Consider the following 24,015-nt stretch of genomic DNA (forward strand, 5'->3'; position numbering starts at 1 on the left):
GGAGGGCTAAGCAGAGGGCTCTTGAGGAAAGATTTGGTTCGTTTTTCGACTCGTATGACTCTGTTGTCCGCCTCCTCCATACACTGCAAGCCCGTAATCCAGGCACCTATGTCGACATCCAACACTTCCTGCACCCAGAGTATCCAACTGTGAGGGTGCTGCAACAACTGTTCTTCACTTTCGGTGTATGCGTCCAAGCTTTCCATCATTGTCGACCGGTGTTATGCGTAGATGGCACTTTTCTCGCTGGCAAATACAGGGGGCAGATCTTGACCGCCATTGGTCAAGACGGCAACAATCAAATCGTTCCGCTCGCATTTGCTTTCGTGGAGGGTGAGAACACTGAAAGTTGGTTATGATTTTTCAGGCAGCTCAAGAGAGCAGTTGTGCATGATAACCGAATGTGTGCATCCTTCATGACAGACATGCAGGCATACTCAGTGCGATAAGGACACTGACAAACCCTGGGCCTGATGAACAGACTCCATGGTAGGACATGCAGAGTCGTTGGTGCATGCGGCATTTGGGGGCCAACTTCTTCTCGCAGTTCAGGAACAAGTCACTTATGAATCTATTCAAGAAACTCTGCAAACAGAACCAACAATGGAAGTACACTAGGATACGTGGTTATCTTGATGAGTTCACGAAGAAACATGTTAGGGAGAGGACAGCGGCACGAAACGCGGTGGTAGCAGCACATGTAGCAGCAGTGGCTGCACAGACAGCAGTTGGAACAGGACCATCTAAGGAAGAACCTATTGGGCTTTGTGACTTGCCAGGGTTTGACCCACCCGGCACTAGGAGAAGGGTTGGGAGGCAGATTAAAAACTTTCAGCAGTGGATAGAGCACGAGCCTCTGGAGCGGTGGTCTTTGCTGCACGACACACATGGCGCTAGGTACGGCGTCATGACTACTAACCTGGCAGAAACATACAACTTTGTCCTGAGGGGAAATAGGGCTTTACCACTTACAGTCATCGTCGAGGGTATTTTCCATGGCATGGTGAAGTATTTCAGAGAAACACGCCAGAGAGCTGAAATGCATATCATGAACAACCCAAATACACTGTACTGTGAAAAGATTATGAAGTACATGGATGAGAAGATGGAAAAAGCTAGGTCTCATACTGTTGTCGTTATGGTAATCAAGAACACAGGTTTGAGGTGCGCTTGCCAACTGACAAGTTCGGCGTTGGAAATGAATTGAGGACACATGAGGTGAAGATTGGAAATGAAGCGTGGCCAACGTGTGAGTGCACCTGCAACAAACCAAAGTTGCTTCACCTTCCTTGCTCACATGTACTTGCTGCTTGCGGGCAGCTAGGGATGGACGCAATCTCATTTGTGTCTCCCTATTACATGAAAGAGTCTGTGCTTAGCACATGGACGGGTGAGATGCTAGGGTTTCGTGCAATGGGCAATTTCAACAAGGTAACCCCTGGTGAAAGGCGGTACATCCCTGACCCCGGGCTACTGCGGACAGACACAGGCAGACGCCGGCCAGGCGCATCCGAAATGATATGGATGAATCTGAAGCCGGAGGACCGTCGCGACAATGTTTTCTATGCAACCATTTTGGCCACAGGGACACTTATTGTCCAACTTTCGGTACTGGTGAAGCTACTGCCCGTGGAAGAGGGAGACATGGACGACGAGGGAGAGGAAGAAACTAGGCTTATCATGCATATGTGAAACTATGTGTTAATTTGTACTCCGTGAAACTAAGTTTTAATTTGTATTCTATGTGGAAGTAAGTTTTATTTTGTACTCTGTGAAACTAAGTGATAATTTGTGCCCTATGTTTTAATTTGTACTCTGTGAAACTGTGTGTTAATTTTTACGCTTTGTTCAACTATGTTTTAATATGTACTCTCGGTTTAACTATACTTAACTTTAATTTGTATGTCTAACTATGTTTATAAATGTTGCAGGTACAAAATGGAAAGAGTATCATTGCTATCTGCAGAGATTGGGAGTAAGCAACGGGCAGCTCGATTGGTGGCGCATTCTGTGAGTGTCGAGCCCCTTGTCACGCGCACTCCCAAGGAAAATTGGATGATACACCCTGCTTGGATTCAGCGGTATTTATTCAATCATCCCTTGCATGTCCATTTTATTTATTCATCCCTTGCACATACATTTTATTCAATCATCCCTTGCATTTGCATTTTATTTATTCATCCCTTGCATGTCCATATTATTTATGCAGTTTGAAGTGGGCTGGCCTTTTACCTTTCACATGACGTGTTGAGGCAACTCGTGCGGAAATGGTAGAGGGCGAGCGACGAGGTTTCAACTCTACACGGCTACAAATTGACCACTCGCTGCTGAGCTGCTTAGTGGACAGATGGAGGCCCGAGACACACACGTTTCACTTTCGCTGGGGAGAGATGGCTCCCACTCTCCAGGATGTGTCGATGCTGCTGGGACTACCATTGGTGGGTGATCCCATAGGACCGTTGCAGGCACCAGCTGATTGGCAGGAGGGTATGGCACTACGCTTTCAAGGTATGTGTTAATTTGTGCCCTGTGTTTTAATTTGTACTCTATGTGGAACTATGTGTTAATTTGTGCCTTATGTTTTCAAGGTATTCTTGCCGGAGCTGGGCCACTCATCTCGGAGGCTCACGGACCTAAGCTAGATTGGTTGCTCAATTACGAGGTTAGATCGATGTGTTTTAAGTTAATATATCTAAGAGCATAGCTCATATATTTGCATGGGTTTACTAACACTTGGTTTTTGTTGCATGCAGATTTAGAAGTTTGGGTATCCAGAGAGACTGCGACGACACGGGTTTGGCCATTGGCGGCCTTTGATCTTGATCTATTCAACGGATATTTGCAGAGTACATGACAGCTACCCGATTGAGCATCATTCAGCACTCTCACCCCCAGGAGATAGCTGAGACGAGTTTGCGAGATATGTACCCTAGCCAGTCTACTTCAGGCTCTAGACAGCACGCGGTAAGTATCTTCTCTTAACATAATGCATGTGTTTGTTACATACTTTGCCATATATATGTAATACTCTTCGTGCCAATTGTAGGCTCAGTTGACACAGAATTTACAGGCCGAGTTCGCTGCGTATGGACGTTCGCTTTCGACCGGTCCACTTCTACTACCACGGGAGCCGCACCAGTCCTGGTTTAGACGAATGGAGGAGAAGTTACGCTCTGTTTACGCGGCTATCACGTGCACCCGCACTTCGGACGTCGTTCACCACCAGGCGTCCGTACAGCCCCCTCATCACTCCACGCACCAGCAGCGTCCCAGGATGAACTTCGAGTTTCGTCCACAGACCCAGCCACAGGGTATGTATATTTCTATCTATTGTGTTCATTACCATGACTGCTACGCAATTGTAATTCTAAGTACTTTCCCACATGCAGGAGCCTACGGGCATCAGTCGTCATTGTCCAAACCCTCGTGGGGTAGTGAGCAGGATCACGCTCAAGGAGAGGACTATTCTGTCCAACACAACTGGATGTTCAGTACTCCGCCACCAGACCCCACACTGGAGGATACACAATATCGTGAGGATGGGTCCATGATTTCTTCGCGCAACGTAGTGCCACCCCATAGGTATGGCTGGACCACACCACAGGCACCTCCGGAACGTCGTCCCAGACGCCGTGCCTGATATTTGGATGTAGGTCCTATGTATGAGACATATTTCTACCTATGTATGAGAGAGACATGTTACTAATTTTCGCATTCTTATTCAAGTTACATTTGCATATAAATAACGGCAGGACTGAAATACATATGCAATAGAAAGACTTAAATTAAAACCGACAACTTAAAATAGACGGGAAACGGTGGCGGGAAAAGGAGGCGGGTAAACGATGGCGCGAAAACGAGGCGGGAAACCCTGGCAGAAAAATGAGGCGGGAAACGGTGGCACGAAAAGGAGGCGGGACAACCAGGCGGGAAAAAGAGGCGGGAAATGGTGGCGGGAGAATGAGTTTGAGAGTCAATAAATATCTCATCTCCGGTAGTCATCCAAGCATCCTTCCCAGTACTGTTTTTTCCAATATTCCAGTGTTCCCAAATGAGTTTGCCTTGCTCGGACCAGGGCGAGAGGCCGAGGAGGATGTCGCACCAGTGGCACCCGGGGTACCGCCGCTGCGCGACGCGTGGGCCCTGTTCCCGACTTCCCGGGAAGGTTTCATCCCGGGGAGCGTCTATGAGCAGCCCGGCAAGCTACCAGCCCGGAAGGAGCTAGCGGGGCTTCGGGGAATACTCCCACGTGGGCACCTCCCAGGAAGCTGCTTCCCGGGGGGGGGGGGGGGGTTCCCGGGTGCGTTGGGCCCGGTCGCTTCCCGGGGTCGACTTGCCGGGGCGGGGGGTTCCCGGGCGCATGCCCCCGCCTTTGGCGCGGGGCCCAGTAGCCAGATCAACAGCGCCACAAGGACACGTGGTGGGCGTGGGATGCGCGGTCCCACCAGGGCAAGGAGTAAGGCGCACGGCTCATTAAATGAGCCGACCGACGGGGCGTTACCCGTCCGATCAAAGGAACAGTGGTTGTCCAATCCTACTCTGGGGGTTTTAGACCCCTAGCGGCGGAGGTGGCATCCATGCGCGCCACCAGCTCACCGGGGGGAGTTGTATGCCTCCCCGCCCGACACTTGTAGCCCATGCATCGTGGCACCTGTGGCATCTCCTTGAGTATAAAAACAGGACCCTCGCCAAGGGTCAAGGGGTTCTGCATAAGATTAGTTGGCTCCAGTAGACAGTGGGGTTGAGTTCGACCAGCTCATAGTTAACTTCCAGCACTAGCAAAAAGTAGTAAGGAGTACCTAGCTAGTGAGAGAAAGCCCGGGAACTTGCCCTGCAACTTGTAAACATCCGATTCTAAACTAATACCAACTCAGACAAGCAGGACGTAGGATTTTACACCTCCGGGTGGCCCGTACCTGGGTAAAAACGTGCGTGTGTTTGTTCTTGAATTAGCGCGCACCTCTAGTACTTCATCTCGCTGGCCCCACAGGGCCCCATCGGCCGTGCCGGTGATCGCCGGGGCGAACCCCGACGCCCCTACCGAACCTAAAAGGGGGCCGTGGCCGCACACCCCCGGTGTCGGAGCACCGAGCGACGACATCGGGCGCGCCAGGTAGGGGGCGCGGGAGGGGAGCTCCTCGGTAACCGCCGGCAGTCGCGTGAGCATCGACGTCGGCCTCGCTTTCTTCGCCGACGGGACTAGTCGCCATGCCCCCCAAGCGGGGCTGGTGATCCACGGATAGACTCGCGTGAAACCCCAACGGCACACACGCGGTCGCACGACGTGCGACCCAAGTCGGGGGCTCAGGAGAACCCCGAGCCCTCGAGAGTGCAGCAACCACAGCTGCCTCCCCCGCCTCCTCGGCCGTCTGCGGACAATCGGCCGAGGGGACCGGCTGCCCCAGTGCCAGGGCCAGTCGCGTGAGCGGGCATGGTGCCGCCCGCGCCGGCCAGCGAGTTGAGTCGCGGGCCGAGGATGCCCCGCGGCAGCGGCACCAGGAGCACACCGCGTCGCGGGCAACCCCTAGGGGTTCGCACCAGCGCACCCGGAGGCGTCCGGGGCCAGGGCCGGAAACAGCCATTCGGGAAACCGGCTGCCCCCCGTACGAACCCCGGCGGAAGCCATCATCGCGCGCGCGCGTCATGGTGCGGTACGAGCCACAGCAGGGCACGCCGGCGCATGAGACGTGGAGCGAGGAGTTGGAAGCGCTTCTCGCCCTGGCCGCCTAGCAGCCGCAAGGCGAGGGCGCCCTGGTAGGCTCTGGCCACGGGCAGAACCCGGAGCGCGGAGACGCGCCACCCGCCTCACGACAGGGGGAGAACCCTCCCCCTCCTCAAGGAGGCCAAGGAGACGGGGGCCCGGAGGGGTCCTCAAACTCATCGCCCACCGTTCCGGGGAGCGATGCATGTGGCATCTTGAATGCCCGCCAGCAGAAGGATTTGCGCCCGCGCTTGGAGCGCCGGCGCAGGCGCGAGGTAGAGCGCCAGCTCCCACAGGAGCAGGAAGACGCTCTAATGGGCCCCGAGGACGGCAGAACCGCACACGCGAGCTGCGGCGGGTGACGTGGCCCCGCAAGTTCCGAGCGCCCGCGCTCAGTACGTACGACGGGACCGTCAATCCCAAGGATTTCCTCCTGACCTACACGCTGGGCATGCATGCCATCGGCGCCGACGATAAGGTCAGGGCAAACTGGTTCCCGATGGTCCTGAAAGGATCAGCGCGAACCTGGTTGCTCAACCTGCCCGCCGGGTACATAGCCACTTGGGCGGACCTGCGCGAGCAGTTCATGAGCGCGTTCCAGGGCGGCTATAAGCGCCCGGGAACCATGGCGGAGCTGCACACTATTGTGTAGAAGCCGGGAGAGACGTTGCGGGCCTTCGTCAACCGCTTCTCTAACCTCTCTTATTCCATCCCAGAGGCGGAGGCGGCCGCCATCATCAACACCTTCGCCATCAACGTCCGCGATCCCAAGATGCGCGAGAAGCTGAGCACGCATCGGGTCCGGACGACGCAAGACTTGTACGCCCTGGCGCACGAATGCGCCATGGCCGAGGAAGGGCGCCTAGCGCCCGAGCTGGCAGCTAAGGCAACCGCGAGCCCTGGCGAGGGCTCGTAGAAGAAGGGTTCCCGCAAACGCAGCGGGAAGCAAGTCCTCGCTTCGGACTTGGGGGCTCCTTCCGTGAGGCCCGCGAAGAAGGCCTCGCCGGATGGTGGGTCTGGCGGGAAGCAGGGCGACACGCCCCGCTGCTCCATCCACAACAACTCCACCCATGACGCGCAGAACTGCCGCGTTTTGCAGGGGATCAAGCAGCGCCATGAGGAGCGCCGCGCCGCCCGCGCCTGCTTCAACTGTGGCGACATCGGGCATCTCTCTCGAGACTGCCCGAACAACCCCAGAGCGGGGCCGAGGCCTGCCAGCGGCGGTGCCGGCAGGGATGAACCCCAAGGGGGCCGCGGTCAGGCCCGCGCTGGCCGGGAACGCCCTCCCCGGGGATGCGACAGGGCACGCGCTGAGGAGCAACGCGAGTCTGACTGTACTGGCGGCGACGAGCCGGGCTTCCAGGAGCCTTGTGGCGTCGCCTGCATCCATGGGGGAGCTTACACTCTCCCATCCCACGCCGCGGTGAAGCGCCTCACCCGCGACGTGTGCGCGCTGTTGCCGGATGCGGAGCCGCAACAACCGCTGAGGTGGTTGCACGTGTTGATCACCTTTAGCGCCGACGATCACCCAGCACGACAGTTGGGTTCAGGGGTAATACCCTTCGTCGTCTCACCGATCATTAGCAATATGACGGTGACCAAGGTGCTGGTGGACAATGGAGCGGGGCTTAACCTCCTGTCCGCCAGGCTGGTGGAAAAGCTCCAGCTGCCGGTGGAGCAGCTGAAGCCCACCGATCCGTTCCGGGGGGTGAACCCCGGGATCGTGCGCCCGCTGGGACGCATCATGCTGTTGGTCAGCTTCGGGTCCTGGCAAGCGTTCAGGACCGAGCACATAGTGTTCGACGTGGCGCATACCCCGTTGCCCTACAACGGGATCCTTGGTCGGCCCGCGCTGATCAAGTTCATGGCGGCCACGCATTGCGCCTATGGCGTGATGAAGATGCCGTCCGTCTATGGAGTCCTCTCCATCCGGTGTGACCTCAAGGACGCGGCCTGGTGCGTTGGCGAGGTCGTCCGGGCCGCTGCCGCTGCTGACGTCGGCAACGAGGATGCTGTCGGGGACGACAGCTTGCCGGGCGATGCCCCGGCAACGAAGAAGGCCCGCGCTACCCCGCAAGAGCTTGCCGGGGGAGGCGCAGGCTTGAGCTCGCGCCCCGGCAAGGGCCAGAGGCCGCCAAGGTGAAAAAGCTGCCCCTCCAAGCCGGCGACAAGGGGCGCACCGTTATCGTCGGTACGGACCTTACTGCCGAATAGGAAAGCGCCCTCATCACCTTCCTCCGGGATAATGCCGACGTGTTCGCTTGGGAACCGTCGGATCTTCCCGGAGTCCCCAGGGAGGTGATTGAGCATCGGCTTGCGGTGCGCCCGGATGCGCACCCCGTCAAGCAGAAGATTCGGCGGGCAAGCACAAGAGCGTAAAGATTTCATCAAGCAAGAGGTGGACAAGCTCAAGGTTGCCGGGGACATCAGGGAAGTTCTGTACCCCACTTGGCTGGCTAACCCTGTAGTAGTGCCTAAAGCAGGGAATAAGCTTCGCATGTGTGTTGATTTTACTGATCTTAATCGCGCATGCCCCAAGGATCCCTTCCCTGTACCCCGTATCGATCAAATAGTTGATTCTACCGCTGGTTGTGACTTGCTGAGTTTTCTGGATGCTTTTTCCGGCTACCATCAAATCAAGATGGCGGTCGAGGATGAGGAAAAGACAGCGTTTATCACCCCGGTTGGCTGCTATTGTTATACATGCATGCCTTTTGGGTTGAAGAACGCGGGCTCCATATTTCAGCGCGCCCTGCGCGAGTGTTTGGGGCCCCAGCTAGGCCGCAACGCGGAGGCCTACATGGACGACATCGTCATCAAATCGAAGCGTGGGGACTCGCTGATTGATGACCTGCGGGAGACGTTCGATAACCTCCGCAGGATCAAGCTCAAGCTGAACCCCGATAAGTGCACCTTCGGTGTTAACTCCGGGCAGCTTCTGGGCTTGGTTTCGCACAGGGGTATACAGGCCAACCCGACTAAGATAGAAGCCATCGAGAAGATGGAGGCCCCCCGCAAGGTGAAGGACATCCAGCGCCTCAACGGCTGTGTCGCTGCGCTGGGACGTTTCATCTCTAGGCTGGGCGAACGTGCCCTGCCTTTCTTCAGGGTATGAAGAAGAAGGGTCCAGTCGACTGGACTCCCGAGGCCGAGGCGGCGTTCCAGGAACTCAAGCAGTATTTGAGGTCGCCGCCCGTTCTCGTCGCCCCCAAGCTGGGCGAGCCGCTGCTACTCTACCTAGCGGCGACTGACCAGGTGGTCAGCTCGGTACTGGTTGCCAAGAGGGAGGAGGATGTCCCGGGGACTGGGGCGGCGGGGCAGGGGGCTGAGCGGCCCCGGCAACCGCCTCGGACCCGGGGACCACCCCCGAGTCGGTGACCATGGCGCCGCGGAAGCGGTTGGTGCACCACCCGGTGTACTTCGTTAGTACAGTGCTGCGCGACGCACGGACAAGGTACCCGCAAGTGCAGAAGCTCCTTCTGGGGATTCTCCTTGCGTCCCGCAAGCTGCGCCACTACTTTCAGGCGCACTGCGTCACGGTGGTGTCAGGGTTTTTCCTAGAGCGAGCCCTCACCAACCGTGAAGCCACCGGGAGTGTGGCCGAATGGAGGATGGAGTTGTCGGAGTTCGACCTCCACTTCGCCAACTCTAAAAGCACTAAGAGCACGGCCTTGGCGGACTTCGTCACGGAATGGACGTCCACGGGTGTAGAAGAAAGTGAACCGGAGACCAGCCTGCCCGGCAAGCTGGACGAGGACAACTAGGTCCTCTACTTCGACGGTGCGTTCAGTCTTCAAGGAGCAGGCGCTGTCCAACTCGACTTCGCTAACTCCACCAACAACACGGCGGAGTACGAGGGCCTGCGTGCCGGGTTGCGGGCGGCGGTCGCCCTTAACATTAAGCGCCTAGTTGTTCGCGACGATTCCCAGCTCGTGATCAACCAGGTGAACAAGGACTATGACTGCCCTCAAATGACGCCGTACGTGGAGGAGGTCCGCAAGCTAGAACGAAAGTTCAAAGGTTTGCGCTTCGAACACGTCAAGCGGAAGGATAACTTCGCTGCTGACGAGCTGGCCAAGATGGCAGCAGAGCGCCGGAAGCCTCCGGCGGGGGTGTTCTGTCAGAAGCAAGCGGCTCCTTCAGTCGCCCCCCAGCCGGCTGCCGGGGACGCCCCTCCGGCAACCGAAAGAACCCCTGCGGCAGCAGGGGTCCATGCCGCTGATATAGCGGCATGCGTTGGGCAGGGAGGTTCCCCCCTGGGCGGAAGAAATCGCCCGCTATTTGAAAGGGGAAGCACCCCCGGAAGATGACGTCGCCGCTGAGCGGGTAGCGCGGCAAGCCAAGATGTACACTGTGGTGGAAGGGAACCTCTACCGCAGGCGTGCGAACGGTGTCAAGCTTATCTGCGTGCCGCAGGATGAAGCGCGCGCACTGTTGGAGGACATACACCGGGCACATGTTCGCACCATGTGGCCACCCGAGCTTTAGTCGGCAAGGCATTTCGGCATGGCTTCTACTGGCCCACGGCCCTGGCTGACGCGGAGCGGTTGGTGAGGACGTGCGAAGCATGCCAGTTCCATTCGAAAAAGAGCAACCAGCCGGCGCAGGCCTTACGTGTCATCCCGTCCTCATGGCCGTTTGCGGTCTGGGGGCTCGACATCGTCGGCAAGCTACCGAGGGCGGTTGGCGGTTACGAATATTTGTTCGTGGCCATCGACAAGTTCTCCAAGTGGGTGGAGGTGGAACCAGTGCGGAAGGTGACCGCCCAGGCGGCCATCAAGTTTCTCAGAAGCATTGTGTGCCGGTTTGGTGTGCCTAACAGCATCATCACCGACAACGGCACGCAATTCACGAGCGCGGCGTTTCAAGCCTACTGCGAAGGCATGGGCACTAAGTTGCGCTTCGTGTCCGTTGCTCACCCGAGGAGTAACGGACAGGCGAAGCGAGCCAACGCAGAGGTGCTGCGGGGGCTCAAGACGAGAACCTTTGACAAGCTCAAAGGCCACGGGAAACACTGGGTCGAAGAACTCCAGCCCGTGCTGTGGTCCATCCGGACCACACCTAGTCGGGCAACGGGCGAACCTCCATTCGCCCTTGTCTACGGGGCAGAAGCTGTGCTTCCCCTCGAGCTCAAGCACTGATCTCCTCGAGTACGCGCGTACGGCGACACCAGCCAACACGAGCAAAGGGTCGACGATCTAAATTTCATCGAAGAGCTTCGATGCCGGGCTGCTGTGCGAGCCGCGCGCTACCAGCAGGGACTCCGTCGTTATTACGACAGGCGGGTCCGTCCTCGGGGGCTCGAGCACGGAGACCTTGTCCTACGCCGGATACAAAGAACGAAGGCCGGGAACAAGTTGACTCCGAAATGGGAGGGGCCCTTCCGGGTAGTGCAGGTGACCAGGCCGGGGGCTGTCCGGCTGGAAGCCAAAGACGGCTTGCCGGTGCCCAATAGTTGGAATATTGAGCACTTGCGCAAGTTCTACCCATGAAGCGGCGGAGCTCGACCCTCAGGTGATGCCGCCGATGCATACCTCTCGAACTAGTGTAGCCGGGCAGCCCCCAAGTGTAAACCACTAGTTATTGTGAATAAAGATAAGTGTTTCGCACCTGAGCTTTGAATTTCACCTATTTATTCGCGTTTTCCTCCCTATTCTGTCTCCTGCTTTAAGTGCACAAAGGAGTCTTTCCATACTTGCTTGTGAGCAGGGGGGCTGTTGGAGCCTCGAAAACGTTAACCCGTTGCCAGACCGTTCCGGCACGGGGCATGCAGTTGCCGGACTTCCCGCAACGTGCATCACTGGACATGCGGTTGCCGGGCTTCCCGCAACGTGCATCACTGGACATGCGGTTGTCGGGCTTCCCGCAACGTGCATCACCGGACGTGCAGTTGCTGGGCTCCCCACAACACGCACCGTGCAGCCGCTGCGCCTAGGAAAAGAAATGCTCACATCCAAGTCTGGCATCGACCCCTTTGTGCCCGGGGGCTGGGAGGCAGGAGGAGTTTGTCTGTGTTGCTTTGTGTATTTTCGTGAATTTCGAAAAAAATTGCAGCACCTCGAGTCTGGTAAGAATCTAACCTGCAGGAAAGGGTGGAATTTTGTGCACTGTGATGCCCGTGGGCTGCCCACGGGTCGCATATGCACCGGTGCCTTGTGGTGCGGGATGAACGCAACACAAGGGGCTCACCGCACTCCGAGGCTTCTGACTCGGGAGGGCGCCGCCACGTGTGCCACAGTTGCCTGGTATACATGACGGCGGAGATTGTACCGCGTTTCGAGGAAGGGGTGCCACGGGGGATGCGCGGGTCCATCACGCGCGGTGGCAAACCCCCCTCCCGCTTCTATAAAAAGCGCGCCCCAGCCATGGAACGGCTCAGAGCGAGGCCGGATCCGGGGCTGTTAAGGCGGGTGGTGCCACGGAGGCGCGATGGTGGTGCATCCCATCAGCGCTTAGCACCGACGGGTGCGCTGCCATCGCGCCCCTGCCGCATCACCCAATCGAGCCCGCCCCGAGGGGCGTCGCAGAGGCACGGTGGGAGTGCATGCCATCAGCGTGCTGCGCCGACGGGTGCACTGCCGCCGTGCTCCTGCCGCGCCTCCTCAAGTGGGTGGCTCCTGGGCGAGGGTCGCCGCGGAGGCACTGTGGTGGTGCATCCCATCAGCGCCCGGCGCTGACGGGGTGCATTGTTGCAGTGCCCTTGCCGCGCCCCTCCATAAGACACCTCCACAAGGAGCAGGGGCTGCCGCGGAGACTCTATGGTAGTGCATGCCCTCCGTGCCTTGTGCCGACGGGTGCACTATCATAGAGACCCGGCCGCATTCCCTTTGAGAGAGCCTTTTTTCGGGCGCGGGTCGTTGCGAGGACGCTGTGATGGCGCCGGTGCCGGCGCCCGTCGCCAGCTCCGGCCCATCACCGCGTCCCTGCCGTGGCCCTCGAGCAGTTTTGCTCCCGGGCAACAAGAGCTTTTACGCCCCTCGGGACGAGCTCCCCAGAAAAACCAGGTCTCCCCAGTGGCGGGGGCTGTCGCCGGGAGGCTATAACTTCCTCGCCACCCGTGCCCGCCGCTCGGGGTGGGGCGCAGCCGGCGGCGAGGACGTTATAGCCGTCTTGCGGCTGCTCCCGGGGCAGAGTCCTCCTAAGCTAGGGATCCTCTCTGAAGGCGAGGGTTGCCGCATGAGCGTGGTGATAGCATCGTCGGCGGCGGATGCCGCTGGCGGCAATCTTGCCCCCGCGCTCCTGCCACATCCCTCGCAAACCGTTTTCCTTGAACAGGTACCCGAGGTGGGTCACTACCCAGGCACTGCTCTAGTTGCACTTTATCGCCGAGCATCACGAGGCATTGGACTGAACGGAAGAGCTAAGTGTCTGAACATGAACGCTGAATTCGCTAAGAACTGAACGAAATTGAGCACTGTCTCGTTGGGTGTGGCCCCTGATCCCGCGCGTGGCCGGAGTGTTAAAAGGACGCTTGCGGGGGGAGTGCGCTCCTCGTGTGGCTTCGCGGGTCCGTCCCGGAGGGGTACGGCTTGGAGTAGTTACCCCGCAAGTGGAGTGGCTCCCCGCTACCGCTTGGCCCCAGGTCGGCACCGCAGGTCCGTCCCGGGTCCCTAGTCTGGTCAAGGGTGAGGCGTACGAGTCCCCCGCGACACAAGGCCAAACACGCAAAGGCTAAAGGGGCCACCCTGCTAGACAGCACCGGGAACAATGAACATGTCGAAAAACTTTAATTAACTAAGAGTTGAACGATTACACGGGCTAATCCAAAATATGATTGTTCAAACGACACTAAGCGCCATACTTGCAGGGAAAACAAACTAGAGAAGTTACATTGGGAGCAACGAGCGCGGCTGGGGGCTGCGGCAACTAGTTGTCGCCGTCTTCGGCCGGCGGGTTGGCGGGGAGATCAGGCTCCGGCTTCATCTGCATCCGCTCGACGACTTCGTCGACGAACTCGCGCACTGCTTGGGTGTGCGTGGGCTCGTCCTCGCTGTCGGACCAAGCATCCCGCAGGGACTCGAAGGGAAACTCCGGGTCCCGGAGATGAATCCGTGGGAGGATTGTCCCGGCAACCTCCCGGGCGCAGTTGGCGACTTCGTTGGCACCGTACCGGGCGATCCAGATGTCGAGCGCCCCAAGCTTCCCCACCAGGTCGGAGAAGAAGGGGATCAGCGTCGTGACGTCTGTCCCGTCCACTTCCACTGCCTGCAGCTCGAACTTGGGCAGCAGGTCGCGCAGTGACTGGGCGATCTTCAGCAGCTTCTCCGTCTCGATCTGCCGCTGCCCGATCAACGTACCATGATGGAGGCGAGCGTCATGCGCGGCCTTCTTAGCCTTGCGGACGTTGCCCTCCATCGCCGCGAGTTCCGCGGTCTTCGCCGTGATCTCATTGCCGGCCTTGGCAAGCTCCTCCCGGACGACGGCCCGCTTGGTCTTGAGCCTGGCCACTCTGTCCTTGACGGAGTTGAGCTCGGTCTCGTGCCGGGCCACCGCTCCCGCCGCGTCCCCGGTGGCCCTGACCTGCACCTCCAACATGACGCGGAGGCCTTGGATTTCGTCGCGGTAGTTGGTGATCATGACGCTTTTTTTCGTCCAGCCGGGCCTGGGCCGCCGCGACCACCTCGGCGTGTTCCTTCCTGGTCGTCTCAAGGGTGGCCGACATTGAGTCGAGCTTCCCTTGAAGCTCCACACGCTGGGCCTCCAGTTGCCGATGGAGCTCGGTCTCCGGGACCACCGGCTCCCGGGCGTCCTCCAGGGCTTGCCGGGCCAGCCGCGCCTCCTCTTCGGCGAGGCGCGTCTCCTCACGCAGCCGGGACAGTTCACGCCGTTCTCTCTCCACGGCCTCCCGCACCTCGTCGAGCTGATTCTTGGCGGCGGTGTGGTGCTCCCTCACCTCGTTGAAGAAGGTGACGAAGGCATATTGCTGGTCCCTGACGGCGTCCAGGAACTGGTGCCCCCGCTCGAAGATGCTCGGATCCCAAGTAAGGGGGTTCCAAGCGACCCCGGCGAGGGTGCCGAGGTCGTTACCGGGGAGAGCCGCCGAGGACGATGAAGCCCCTGCTGTCGAAGTGGGGCCGAGCGCGGGGTCGCAACCTTGCTCCCGGGGGTCTTGTTGTCCTCCCTCGGTAACTTCCCCTACGCCTGCGCCCGGGGACCCCGGGGCTGGGGAAGTCTCCCTGCTTCCAACGGGGGCTGCCCCCTGCTGGGCGGCAAGTGAGCCTGCGCCAGCCGCGCCCGCAGCTATGGGCGCGTCGTCAGGCGCAGTCACGGCGGCGGCGGTGTCCACTGCTGCCGCTGTGTCTGCCGCAGCAGGACTGGACGTGAGAGACTGTTCTGGCTCCACCTCCGCCCCCACGGCCTCGACGACCGGGTCAAGATCGACCACGGTCGCGCCCGTTCCGGGCATGGGCGCACTTGTGCCTGCAACAACGAAAAGCATGAGGATCAGCGAAGAATGGCGCTATTGAAGATGGGCAAGGGTGACCAGCATGGTTACCTTGTGCGGCCGCCGGGATTGCCGAGGAAGCCTCCCCTGCCTCGCCTATGCCGGCGGGAGCGTCCAAGAGGCTTGCCTCGGGCGAGCTGCCGCTCACTACAAAAAAAAAGGAAAGGTACGCTAATGAGTTTAGCGAACAAAAATTGCAGTTGCAGAGGAGCGACAGAGACATACCGGCTGCCGGCCCTGCCTCCGTGGGGGCCGGGTCGCCAAGGGGCACGCCCGTGTCGCTGCCGACCCCTGCGGCGGTGGGGTCGGCGGCACCGCGGGCGTCGGCGCGCGCCTTCTTGCTTGGTGTACCGGGCGTTGAATCGCTCCTCGCCCTCTTGCTGGCACCCGCCGGCGAGGAGGACTTTGGGGGGTTACGCCGGAGCGTGAAGCCCTGGAAGACCCCCCGAGCAGGTGGCGCCGTGGGCGCCCGCGGGGTCGTCGTGACCCGGAGAGCCCCAGGTGTCGACGGCGATGCCGCCGCGGCGCCGGAAGCCGAACTCACGGAGACCCCCGCTACCGGAGGCTGCCGCCGAGACACCCGCGGCCCCTATTGCCGCGGATGCCGTCGAGGCGCTGGCGGGCGCCCCTGAAGCAGCCGCCGCCGCAAGGTTGGTGGCCACTGCCGGGGCGGACGTTGCCGTCGAGGAGAGGGCTGCGGCCGCTGCAAACGCCCCTCGATCTCCTCACGATCAAGGGCGCGCTATCGCTGCTTTCGTCGTCGTCGTCGTCCACGGCGACACCCTCTGGGGACGCGGCCACCTGGCCCGCCTCGTCGTCCAGCGACTGGAGGGAGGGCCAGCTGGGCTCGGACCCGCCCCCGCTCTCCTCGAGCACCTGCTTCTCGCGGGGTGCTTGTGGGGGAGCGTGCGGGACCCGGGTGGGGGTGTCGTCCATCAACCCCCACTCGTTGTAGGGCGGGAAGGCACCGACGATGTCGCTGAGCGCCTAGACACCGGCGTGGAGAGTGGAAACCCCCGGCAGGAACTCCGTTGATTGGAAGGTCTCGCCGGAGATCTCCTTCACCCATGTCCTGAGGGTTTCAAAGTCCACGCCGTCCTCCTGGAGGCGTGTCCTGTCCCTGGGACCCGTGTACATCCACGCGGGCCGGGAGCGTAGCTGCAGCGGGGCTATGCGCCGATGGACGAATGTGCGTGCCACGTCCACATTGGTGAGCCCCGTTAGCCGCAGCGCCTTGATCTTCTCCACGATGGGGAAGAGGTCGGCGTCGCAGTGGTATCTGTCCTGCCAGCCGTTCTGGGGTAGCGGCAACTCTGGCGGCGACTGGATGAACTCCTGGGGGTCCTCCACTCGGACCCAGCACCAGTCGCTCCGCCACTCTTTTTCAATCTTTTTCTCCGACCGGACGATGAACTCGGACTTCATCTGGTCGCGGGCGCGGAATACCACCCATGACGACATCACCTTCGCGTTGTCAATGCGGGGGTAGAAGTAGTGGCGGAAGAGCCCCACCGACGGTATCACCCCCACGAACGCCTCGCAGAGGAACTGGAAGGTGGCGAGGAGGAACAGCGACGTGGGGTGGAGCTGCGCCACCCGCAACTGGTAGGACTCCATAAGTGCGTGGAGGAATAGGGAGAAGGGCGGCACCATGCCGCAGAGGAGGAAGCGCACGAACACCCGGAAGTCGTTGTCCTGGTGCTCGATGCCCGCCGGGAAGATCCATGTCTCCCCATGCTCGTTGAAACTGGAAGTGACGGCATGCCGGAGCTTCCCCAGCGCCTCGCCGTTATAGTCACGGCAGAAGAAGGCGACAGTGGCGCGCATCTCCCGCCTCTTCTGGTCCTTGGCGGCGGCCGCCTTGATTGCCACCTTGCACTTGCTTGTCACAGCCTTCTTCGAGACTTGGACCTCCTTCCCCTTTCTGGTGGTGGGGGGCGCCATGGAAAGCGAGGGCGGAAGTTAGCAGGAGCGCAGGGATGCGAGATGCGGAAGGAGATGGAGACGAAGGCAATGGGGGCAGAGTATTGTCCCCCTTTTGGCAACAGTGATGGCTTTATAACGCCCGGCCGTTTGGTAACGGCCGGTTCCGTACCCTACGGGTGCGCGGGGATAACTCCTAATCATTAGGAGTAATGCGCGGAGTGGCCTTAACTTCCCTATTTAGGGGGAGAGTTAGGGCAGAAATCACGCGTCCACTACTCCGTTTGTAACGGCTCCGTACACGGTGCGGCGAAGGGACGCAGGCCCGCGGCAGATCGGGGCCCACACGTCGGTTGAGGGCGTAGCCCGGCAACCGACCAGGGGGAAGACTCTTCCGGGAACAGGTGATGCCCACGCCCGGGGGCTACTGTCGCACCAGTGGCACCCGGGGTACCACCGCCGCGCGACGCGTGGGCCCTGTTCCCGAGTTCCCGGGAAGATTTCATCCCGGGGAGCGTCTATGAGCAGCCCGACAAGCTACCAGCCCGGAAGGGGCAGCAGGGCTTCGGGGAATATTCCCGCCTGGGCACCTCCCGGGAAGCTTCTTCCCGGGGGGGGGGGTTCCCGGGTGCGTTGGGCCCGGTCGCTTCCCGGGGTCGACTTGCCGGGGCGGGGGGTTCCCGGGCGCATGCCCCCGCCTCAGGCGCGGGGACCAGTAGCCAGATCAACAGCGCCACGAGGACGCGTGGCAGGCGTGGGATGCGCGGTCCCACCAGGGCAAGGAGTAAGGCGCACGGCTCATTAAATGAGCCAACCGACGGGGCGTTACCCGTCCGATCAAAGGAACAGTGGCTGTCCAATCCTACTCTAGGGGTTTTAGACCCCTAGCGGCGGAGGTGGCATCCATGCGCGCCACCAGCTCACCGGGGGGAGTTGTATGCCTCCCCGCCCGACACTTGTAGCTCATGCACCGTGGCACCTGTGGCATCCCCTTGAGTATAAAAGGAGAACCCTCGCCAAGGGTCAAGGGGTTCCGCATAAGATTAGTTGGCTCCAGTAGACAGTGGGGCTGAGTTCGACCAGCTCATATTTAACTTCCAACACTAGCAAAGAGCAGTAAGGAGTACCTAGCCAGTGAGAGAAAGCCCGGAAACTTGCCCGGCAACTTGTAAACACCCGATTCTAAACTAATACCAGCTCAGACAAGCAGGACGTAGGGTTTTACACCTCCGGGTGGCCCGAACCTGGGTAAAAACGTGCGTGTGTTTGTTCTTGAATTAGCGCGCACCTCTAGTACTTCATCTCGCCGGCCCCACAGGGCCCCATCGGCCGTGCCGGTGATCATCGGGGCGAACCCCGACGCCCCTACCGAACCTAAAAGGGGGCCGTGGCTGCACGCCCCCGGTGTCGGAGCACCGAGCAACGACAGAGGATGAAAGATGCGATGTTGCCTCGGGGGGTGGAACATCTCAGGTGTTGGTGCGGCAATCTATGCAAGGTGAAGGAGGTGACAGATTTTTCAGATAAGCTGGGCATGAGGTTTTTCATGTGCGCGAACTATGAGTATGAACCACCTGTCCCGGTTTCACCGGACGACAAGCCTCCGGTAAGCACATTTAGGTGTTCTAAAACATGTTTTCTATGTCATATCAGATTTGTAACAGTAGGCTTTTTTTTAGTCTCCTCCGCCCCTATGCATGTGGTATCGTTGGATTGACACGGAGATGCCAGATTGGGCGGTGGAAGAGATCAAAACAAGGTCCCAAAATGCATGGCAGCGTTTCCATGCGGAGGAGCGTGCGGAAAAAGCTGCAGCCCAGGAGAAAGAGAAGCAAGAGAGAGAGATGAAAGAGCATAGGAAGGAACAACGTCGTTGCATTGACGAAGCACTAAGGAAAAACAGGGAGAAAGCGCTTGAGATGCAAGAGGAGGAACGAAGGCGCAAGGATGCTCGTGAGGCAGAAAGGGAGAGGCAAAGAGAAAGGGCCACCGTGGCAAAGGCTGCAGAAGAACGTGGCGATACGAGCGGAAAATGGCCTAAGTGGACTCAGTAGTGCTTGTGTTTCTAATGTATTTGCTATCTTTAATTATGTCCAATTGCGGTATTATCAATGTATGTTAATTTAGTCGTGCCTTGGTTCCATAACCAGCACATTATCGATGTATGTTAATTTATCCAAATGTCAAGTCTTTCGGTTCAAACAAACCGCAAAGAATCGACACAGAAATTGTCCAGCAAATTATCGATATATGTTACTCTTTATCCAAATTGTCAAGTCTTTTAGTTCAAAAAACCACAAGGATTCGAGATAAAAAATGGGCCTCGGCCGTGTATGCGTTGATCATGCAACGAACTAGCGGCGAAGACTAATTACTTCCAATCGGATTCGGCGTGTTACTTTTATCCATGTTGTCGAGTATTTCAGTTCAAAAGACCGGAAGGATCCGAAGAAAAAAATGGAATTACTTCGAATCGGTCTGGCCCAAACCGACTGAATCCAGTCGGCCTGGCCCAAACCAACTGGGCTTCAGTCGGCCGGGGCGAAGCCAACTGGGCTTCAGTCGGCCTGGGCCAGGCCGACTGGCCCGTGGGGGCCCCGCGGGCTAAGCAGGCGGCCTGGCCGAAGCCGACTGGGCCTAACCGGTTTGGGCCAGGCCGACTGGCCCCATCGGTCTCGCCCAGGCCGAGGCCGTATTATTTTTGTAAATTTTGAAAAACACGTATTATTTTTAAAAATAATTAAAAAATTCGTATTATTTAAAAAAAATTAGCGAGCCTCGAGACGGCATTTTGAGGCAGCCCGGCCCGACCCTTTTATAACCCGGGCCTGGGGCCGCACCGGCCCGGTGGCCAGGTATGTGTGCGTCATTACTCTTTTATTTTTTAAATTGCTTTTCGTGGGCGGACCCCACCTCTTCTTCTCCAGATCTCTCCGGCGTGCTGCTGCACCTCGCACGGCTAGCCGCCGCCGGAGACCATGAGTTGACCGTGCCGCAGCACCGCCGTGACCTTGCGTTCCGTCCGGCCGCGCCGCCGCCGCGGACCGCCACCGGCGCCAGGGCTCCTCCAGCCTGGCCAGCAGTGCGTCCTCCTCGATCGTGGCGCGTCCAGATTCGTCCCCACGCGGGAGCTTCTAGCCTTTTGGTGACGTTGACCTCCTCTCCTAAGTACCTTAATTTTAGTTAATTAGTGCCAGCTGATCTACCTCATCTACCACGTGATTTAGATTCGTGATGCCCTGTACGAATTGAAGCACCTAAACAAGCATTCCACATTGTAGGTGATAACTTCTGTACTAGTAGAGCTTACTGACATCGTATCAACCCCTATCCTGGAGTTCCAATCTATAACCAATCCTTTTTTTTTGCGGGTAATCTATAACCAAAATGCATCACACATGCCCTTAGAATCGATCTCCCTTCAAATTGGCGCCTAGCTCTCATTTGTGTTGTGTTACCATCTTACCTCAAATGTGTTGCAGAATTTTCAATTCTAATGGTAAGAGGAACGAAGAGGTACAATTTCATCGAAATTATCATCTTGCTGCCGTTTAAAACATAGTTCTAAAGTGTAAATACCAGGATAAAACAGTAATTACAAAATCCCAAGTTTATAAGTTGGATTTCTTCTGCCTGTTACATATCCACCCTGTTTCACCTCGGGCCGGATAAGACCGATGCTTGAGGTGGAACTGAATTTGTCGATTGATTATGTTGGGCAGGCATTACTGTATTTGCATTCAGAAATATGCAATCTATGCTTGTTTCTATGTCCATTGAACCTTCCAGTACCTTGACCACCGATGACATTGAAGGCCTTTTGTTGCTGTCGTTTTGCAAGCACCACATTGCAAGCTTCATCACCTGAACCGCTTCCTCCTGGTGTAACACCATGTCCTCACTATTCTTGTCAACCATATCAATCAACTGATTGCTTTGGGCCTTTTCTTGTAACAAATTGATGAGCTGAACACTTTCCTCCGGCAGAGAAATATCAATATTTTTTCTTCCACATATTACTTCCATGACAACAACTCCAAAGCTGTATACATCAACTTTTTCAGTGATTTGCGACGTCAACCATTCAGGAGCAAGATACCCAGGTGTGCCTCTCATCACTGTCATTACCTTGCTTTGATCCCTATCTATTAGCTTAGATAGTCCAAAATCAGCAACTTTTGCATGGAAGTTCTCATCTAAGAGAATATTTTGTGGTTTGATGTCCAAATGAGCAATTATTCTTCTGCATTCTTCATGGAGATAGCATAGGCCCTTGGCAATATCTAGAATGATCCTACCCCTGGTGCACCAGTCAAGAGGAGCATTGTTATGACGGTAGTAGATCCATCTATCGAGTGAACCTCTTGGCATATATTCGTATACTAGAAGCCTCTGAGATTTCTCTGCACAAAAGCCAATCAGCCTGACAAGATTGATATGTTCAATGCTGCCAATAGTCTCGACCTCTGCCAGGAATTCCTTTTTTCCTTGTCTAGCACCTTCTAACCGTTTCACTGCAACTCTCACTTCACCTAATTTCCCTTCAAAAACCGTTCCAAATCCACCTTCTCCGAGCTTTTTACTGAAGTCTTCAGTGCATTCCCTCATTGTATCAAACGAATACCTCATTGTCATTCCAGGCAACTGGTCAAAATCTAGTTCTTCGTCTAACTCTTGATACTTCCCCTTCCTTATTACATACAGAGCGACAACAATGACAAGCAATATAAGAGTCGTAAAAGCTCCAAGTGCGGCGCCTAATATCACCTTCTTTTTTGTTGGATCAGAGACAGAGGTGGCAGGTCTAAGCTGCACCTTTAGGTAAGCAGATGAATTGTAATGAACAATTTCTTGTTGTATTGATTGCAGGGAGAAGACCTTCGTCACCCACAGACACTTGCCATCAGAATCATTCTGGCCATACCTGAACATAACAGCTCTGCAGGAGCAATTATTCAAGCAGGCTTGCTTGCAGTCATCTCTGTTGGTTGCATTCACGATGGTGTGGCTGGCATCAAAGTAAGAAACATCAGTAAGAGTCAACAACTGATGGCGTTGCATTTCCTGACAAGAGATTGGAGTCACTGGATCACAACCAAGGTTTGCCTTCCGGTCATCGACTGGTTTGAAGTAGCTTGAACTAGAATTATTCTCAAGTGGACAAACACATTGCCCCCCTGTGCATATGCCGTACTCTCCGCATACTGTTGGGAAAGCACAATCATCAGGGAATATTTTGATTACATCAGACACTACTGTCCATTTTCCTACTGAATCAGACAATTCATCTACGAGCCATTCATACAGCCTCAGGTGCCCATCTGACTCTAATCTCATGTACTGAGTGGACCTAGCTGCTGTTAATTGAATACTCGCATCTGGATCATTTGGTTGCTTGGGCTGCACAAAGATGCTGAGGCTGCCATTCGTGAAGATGACCTCTGTTCGGCTATTTCCAGTCTTGTTTGTGTTAACAAGCTGTGAAAAATAGAGTTGTGGTGGTGCAGATCCAACATAAGCAGACAATCCATTGGGTAGAACTGTCATGTACAAGTGACTCTCGGTCCAATTTGTTGCGGAGGTACTTGCTACGAGCCTCTTACCTTCCACAAGTGACTGCCCAGGGACCAATGCATCAGTAGGATGATCAAATGACTGCCACACGGTTGCATTCTTCAGATCAACCAGTGCCAAATTGCCAAAGTCAGTGATCACCATGCCAGCTACAGACCGCCCCGAGCTGCTGCTCGACCACACAAGGGCACCATCAGCATCACGGAGAAGCAAGTTACCATCTGAGGAAAGCTCAAGGGTGGCGTTTTCCTTGACGGGGCGAGCCCGGTTGGCGGACCAGACCACCCGAGGGATCCCAGTAGTCGGCATGGTGATCCTGGCACCACTGTTGGTGTAGACAATGAAGACAGCAAAGAGGAAAACGCTGCACGGAGAGGCGCAGAAGAATCCTGCAGCAAAGGAGGGCCCAAAAAAGGTTTGTGGTGAACGGAGGACGATGGCGCGCACCGCCGAACCATCAGTGTAGCTTACGCTGTGTGGGAGGGAATCCTTGTTGTTGATCCACAGCGTCGAGAGGTTGGCTGTGGGGTAGTCATAGCGCTGCGCCACAGACAGCACCACCAGTGCTGGTGCTGCTGCAGTTGCAAGTAGGATGCACAAGAAGAGGTTGGAAAGACCCATGGCTGGAGACTGTAAGACGAATCGGTTGGTTGCTTATGAGAAAAGCGAGCTAGAAACTTTGCAGGGTGAGCTTTCAGAGGAGAAAGAAAGAAGAAATACCTGATTATGGCAAGTCAATGGAGCACATGTGAAAGATGGCCTTCCGGCAGAGTTGCCAGTTGACTAGTCTTCGTCTTACTATTCTCAGTATCCTAAGTTCGCAACCATATACGAAGCGACGAACGCGTTTTTGCAGATGAAATGGTGCTTTCGTTCTACCTTATTTAATAAAGCAAGCCTGGTATGAAATACTGTACAAGGTTAATACGGGGAAATTCAGAGTGGTGCCCAGGGCCAAGGAGAATGTCTGCGTTCTCCCAGGTGAACTGAAAACAACATTCTGAATGTCAAAAAAGACTCAAAACCACTGTATGCATGTACATGTCTGTGTCTTTTACAAGTCTTTTTTTTTTGAGAAAAAGTTTGTGTTGTGTAAAAATGACAAATTTACCGCTTTACAATTTTTTTAGAGCAATGGACTTGTCTTTACATTCTGAGTGTATATCTTTCTAAAAAAAGCTTGTATATCTTTCTAAAGCATATGCCGCCAGGAGCCAAAACACTACGCTCGAGAAAGCCAAGATGCTAGACTCGAGGAAGTTCACAACAGTGTGGTGTTTTGGGATTTTAATTTGGAGACTGCTTCCAAAAGGTCTGTGATTGATAATTTCTGCCGGCCGAAGGCATTGCAGATCTGTTGCTCCATCTGCAA

General features: G+C 56.8%; 1 protein-coding gene across 1 annotated transcript; it reads right to left on the reverse strand.

Moving 5' to 3' along the window:
- Positions 1-20,582: 20,582 nt before the first annotated feature.
- LOC100837328 (G-type lectin S-receptor-like serine/threonine-protein kinase SD2-5) lies at positions 20,583-23,799 on the reverse strand. Its single transcript, XM_003578831.4, has one exon. The coding sequence runs from the start codon at positions 23,262-23,264 to the stop codon at positions 20,724-20,726; it is 2,541 nt and encodes an 846-aa protein (XP_003578879.1). The 5' UTR covers positions 23,265-23,799; the 3' UTR covers positions 20,583-20,723.
- Between the last annotated feature and the right edge of the window lie 216 nt (positions 23,800-24,015).

This window comes from Brachypodium distachyon, chromosome 4, assembly GCF_000005505.3.
Source record: "Brachypodium distachyon strain Bd21 chromosome 4, Brachypodium_distachyon_v3.0, whole genome shotgun sequence".
Lineage (NCBI taxonomy): Eukaryota > Viridiplantae > Streptophyta > Magnoliopsida > Poales > Poaceae > Brachypodium > Brachypodium distachyon.

Excerpts from the sequence above, each read along its gene's own strand:
- LOC100837328 (XM_003578831.4), bottom strand. The coding sequence starts at position 23,264 with ATGGGTCTTTCCAACCTCTTCTTGTGCATCCTACTTGCAACTGCAGCA.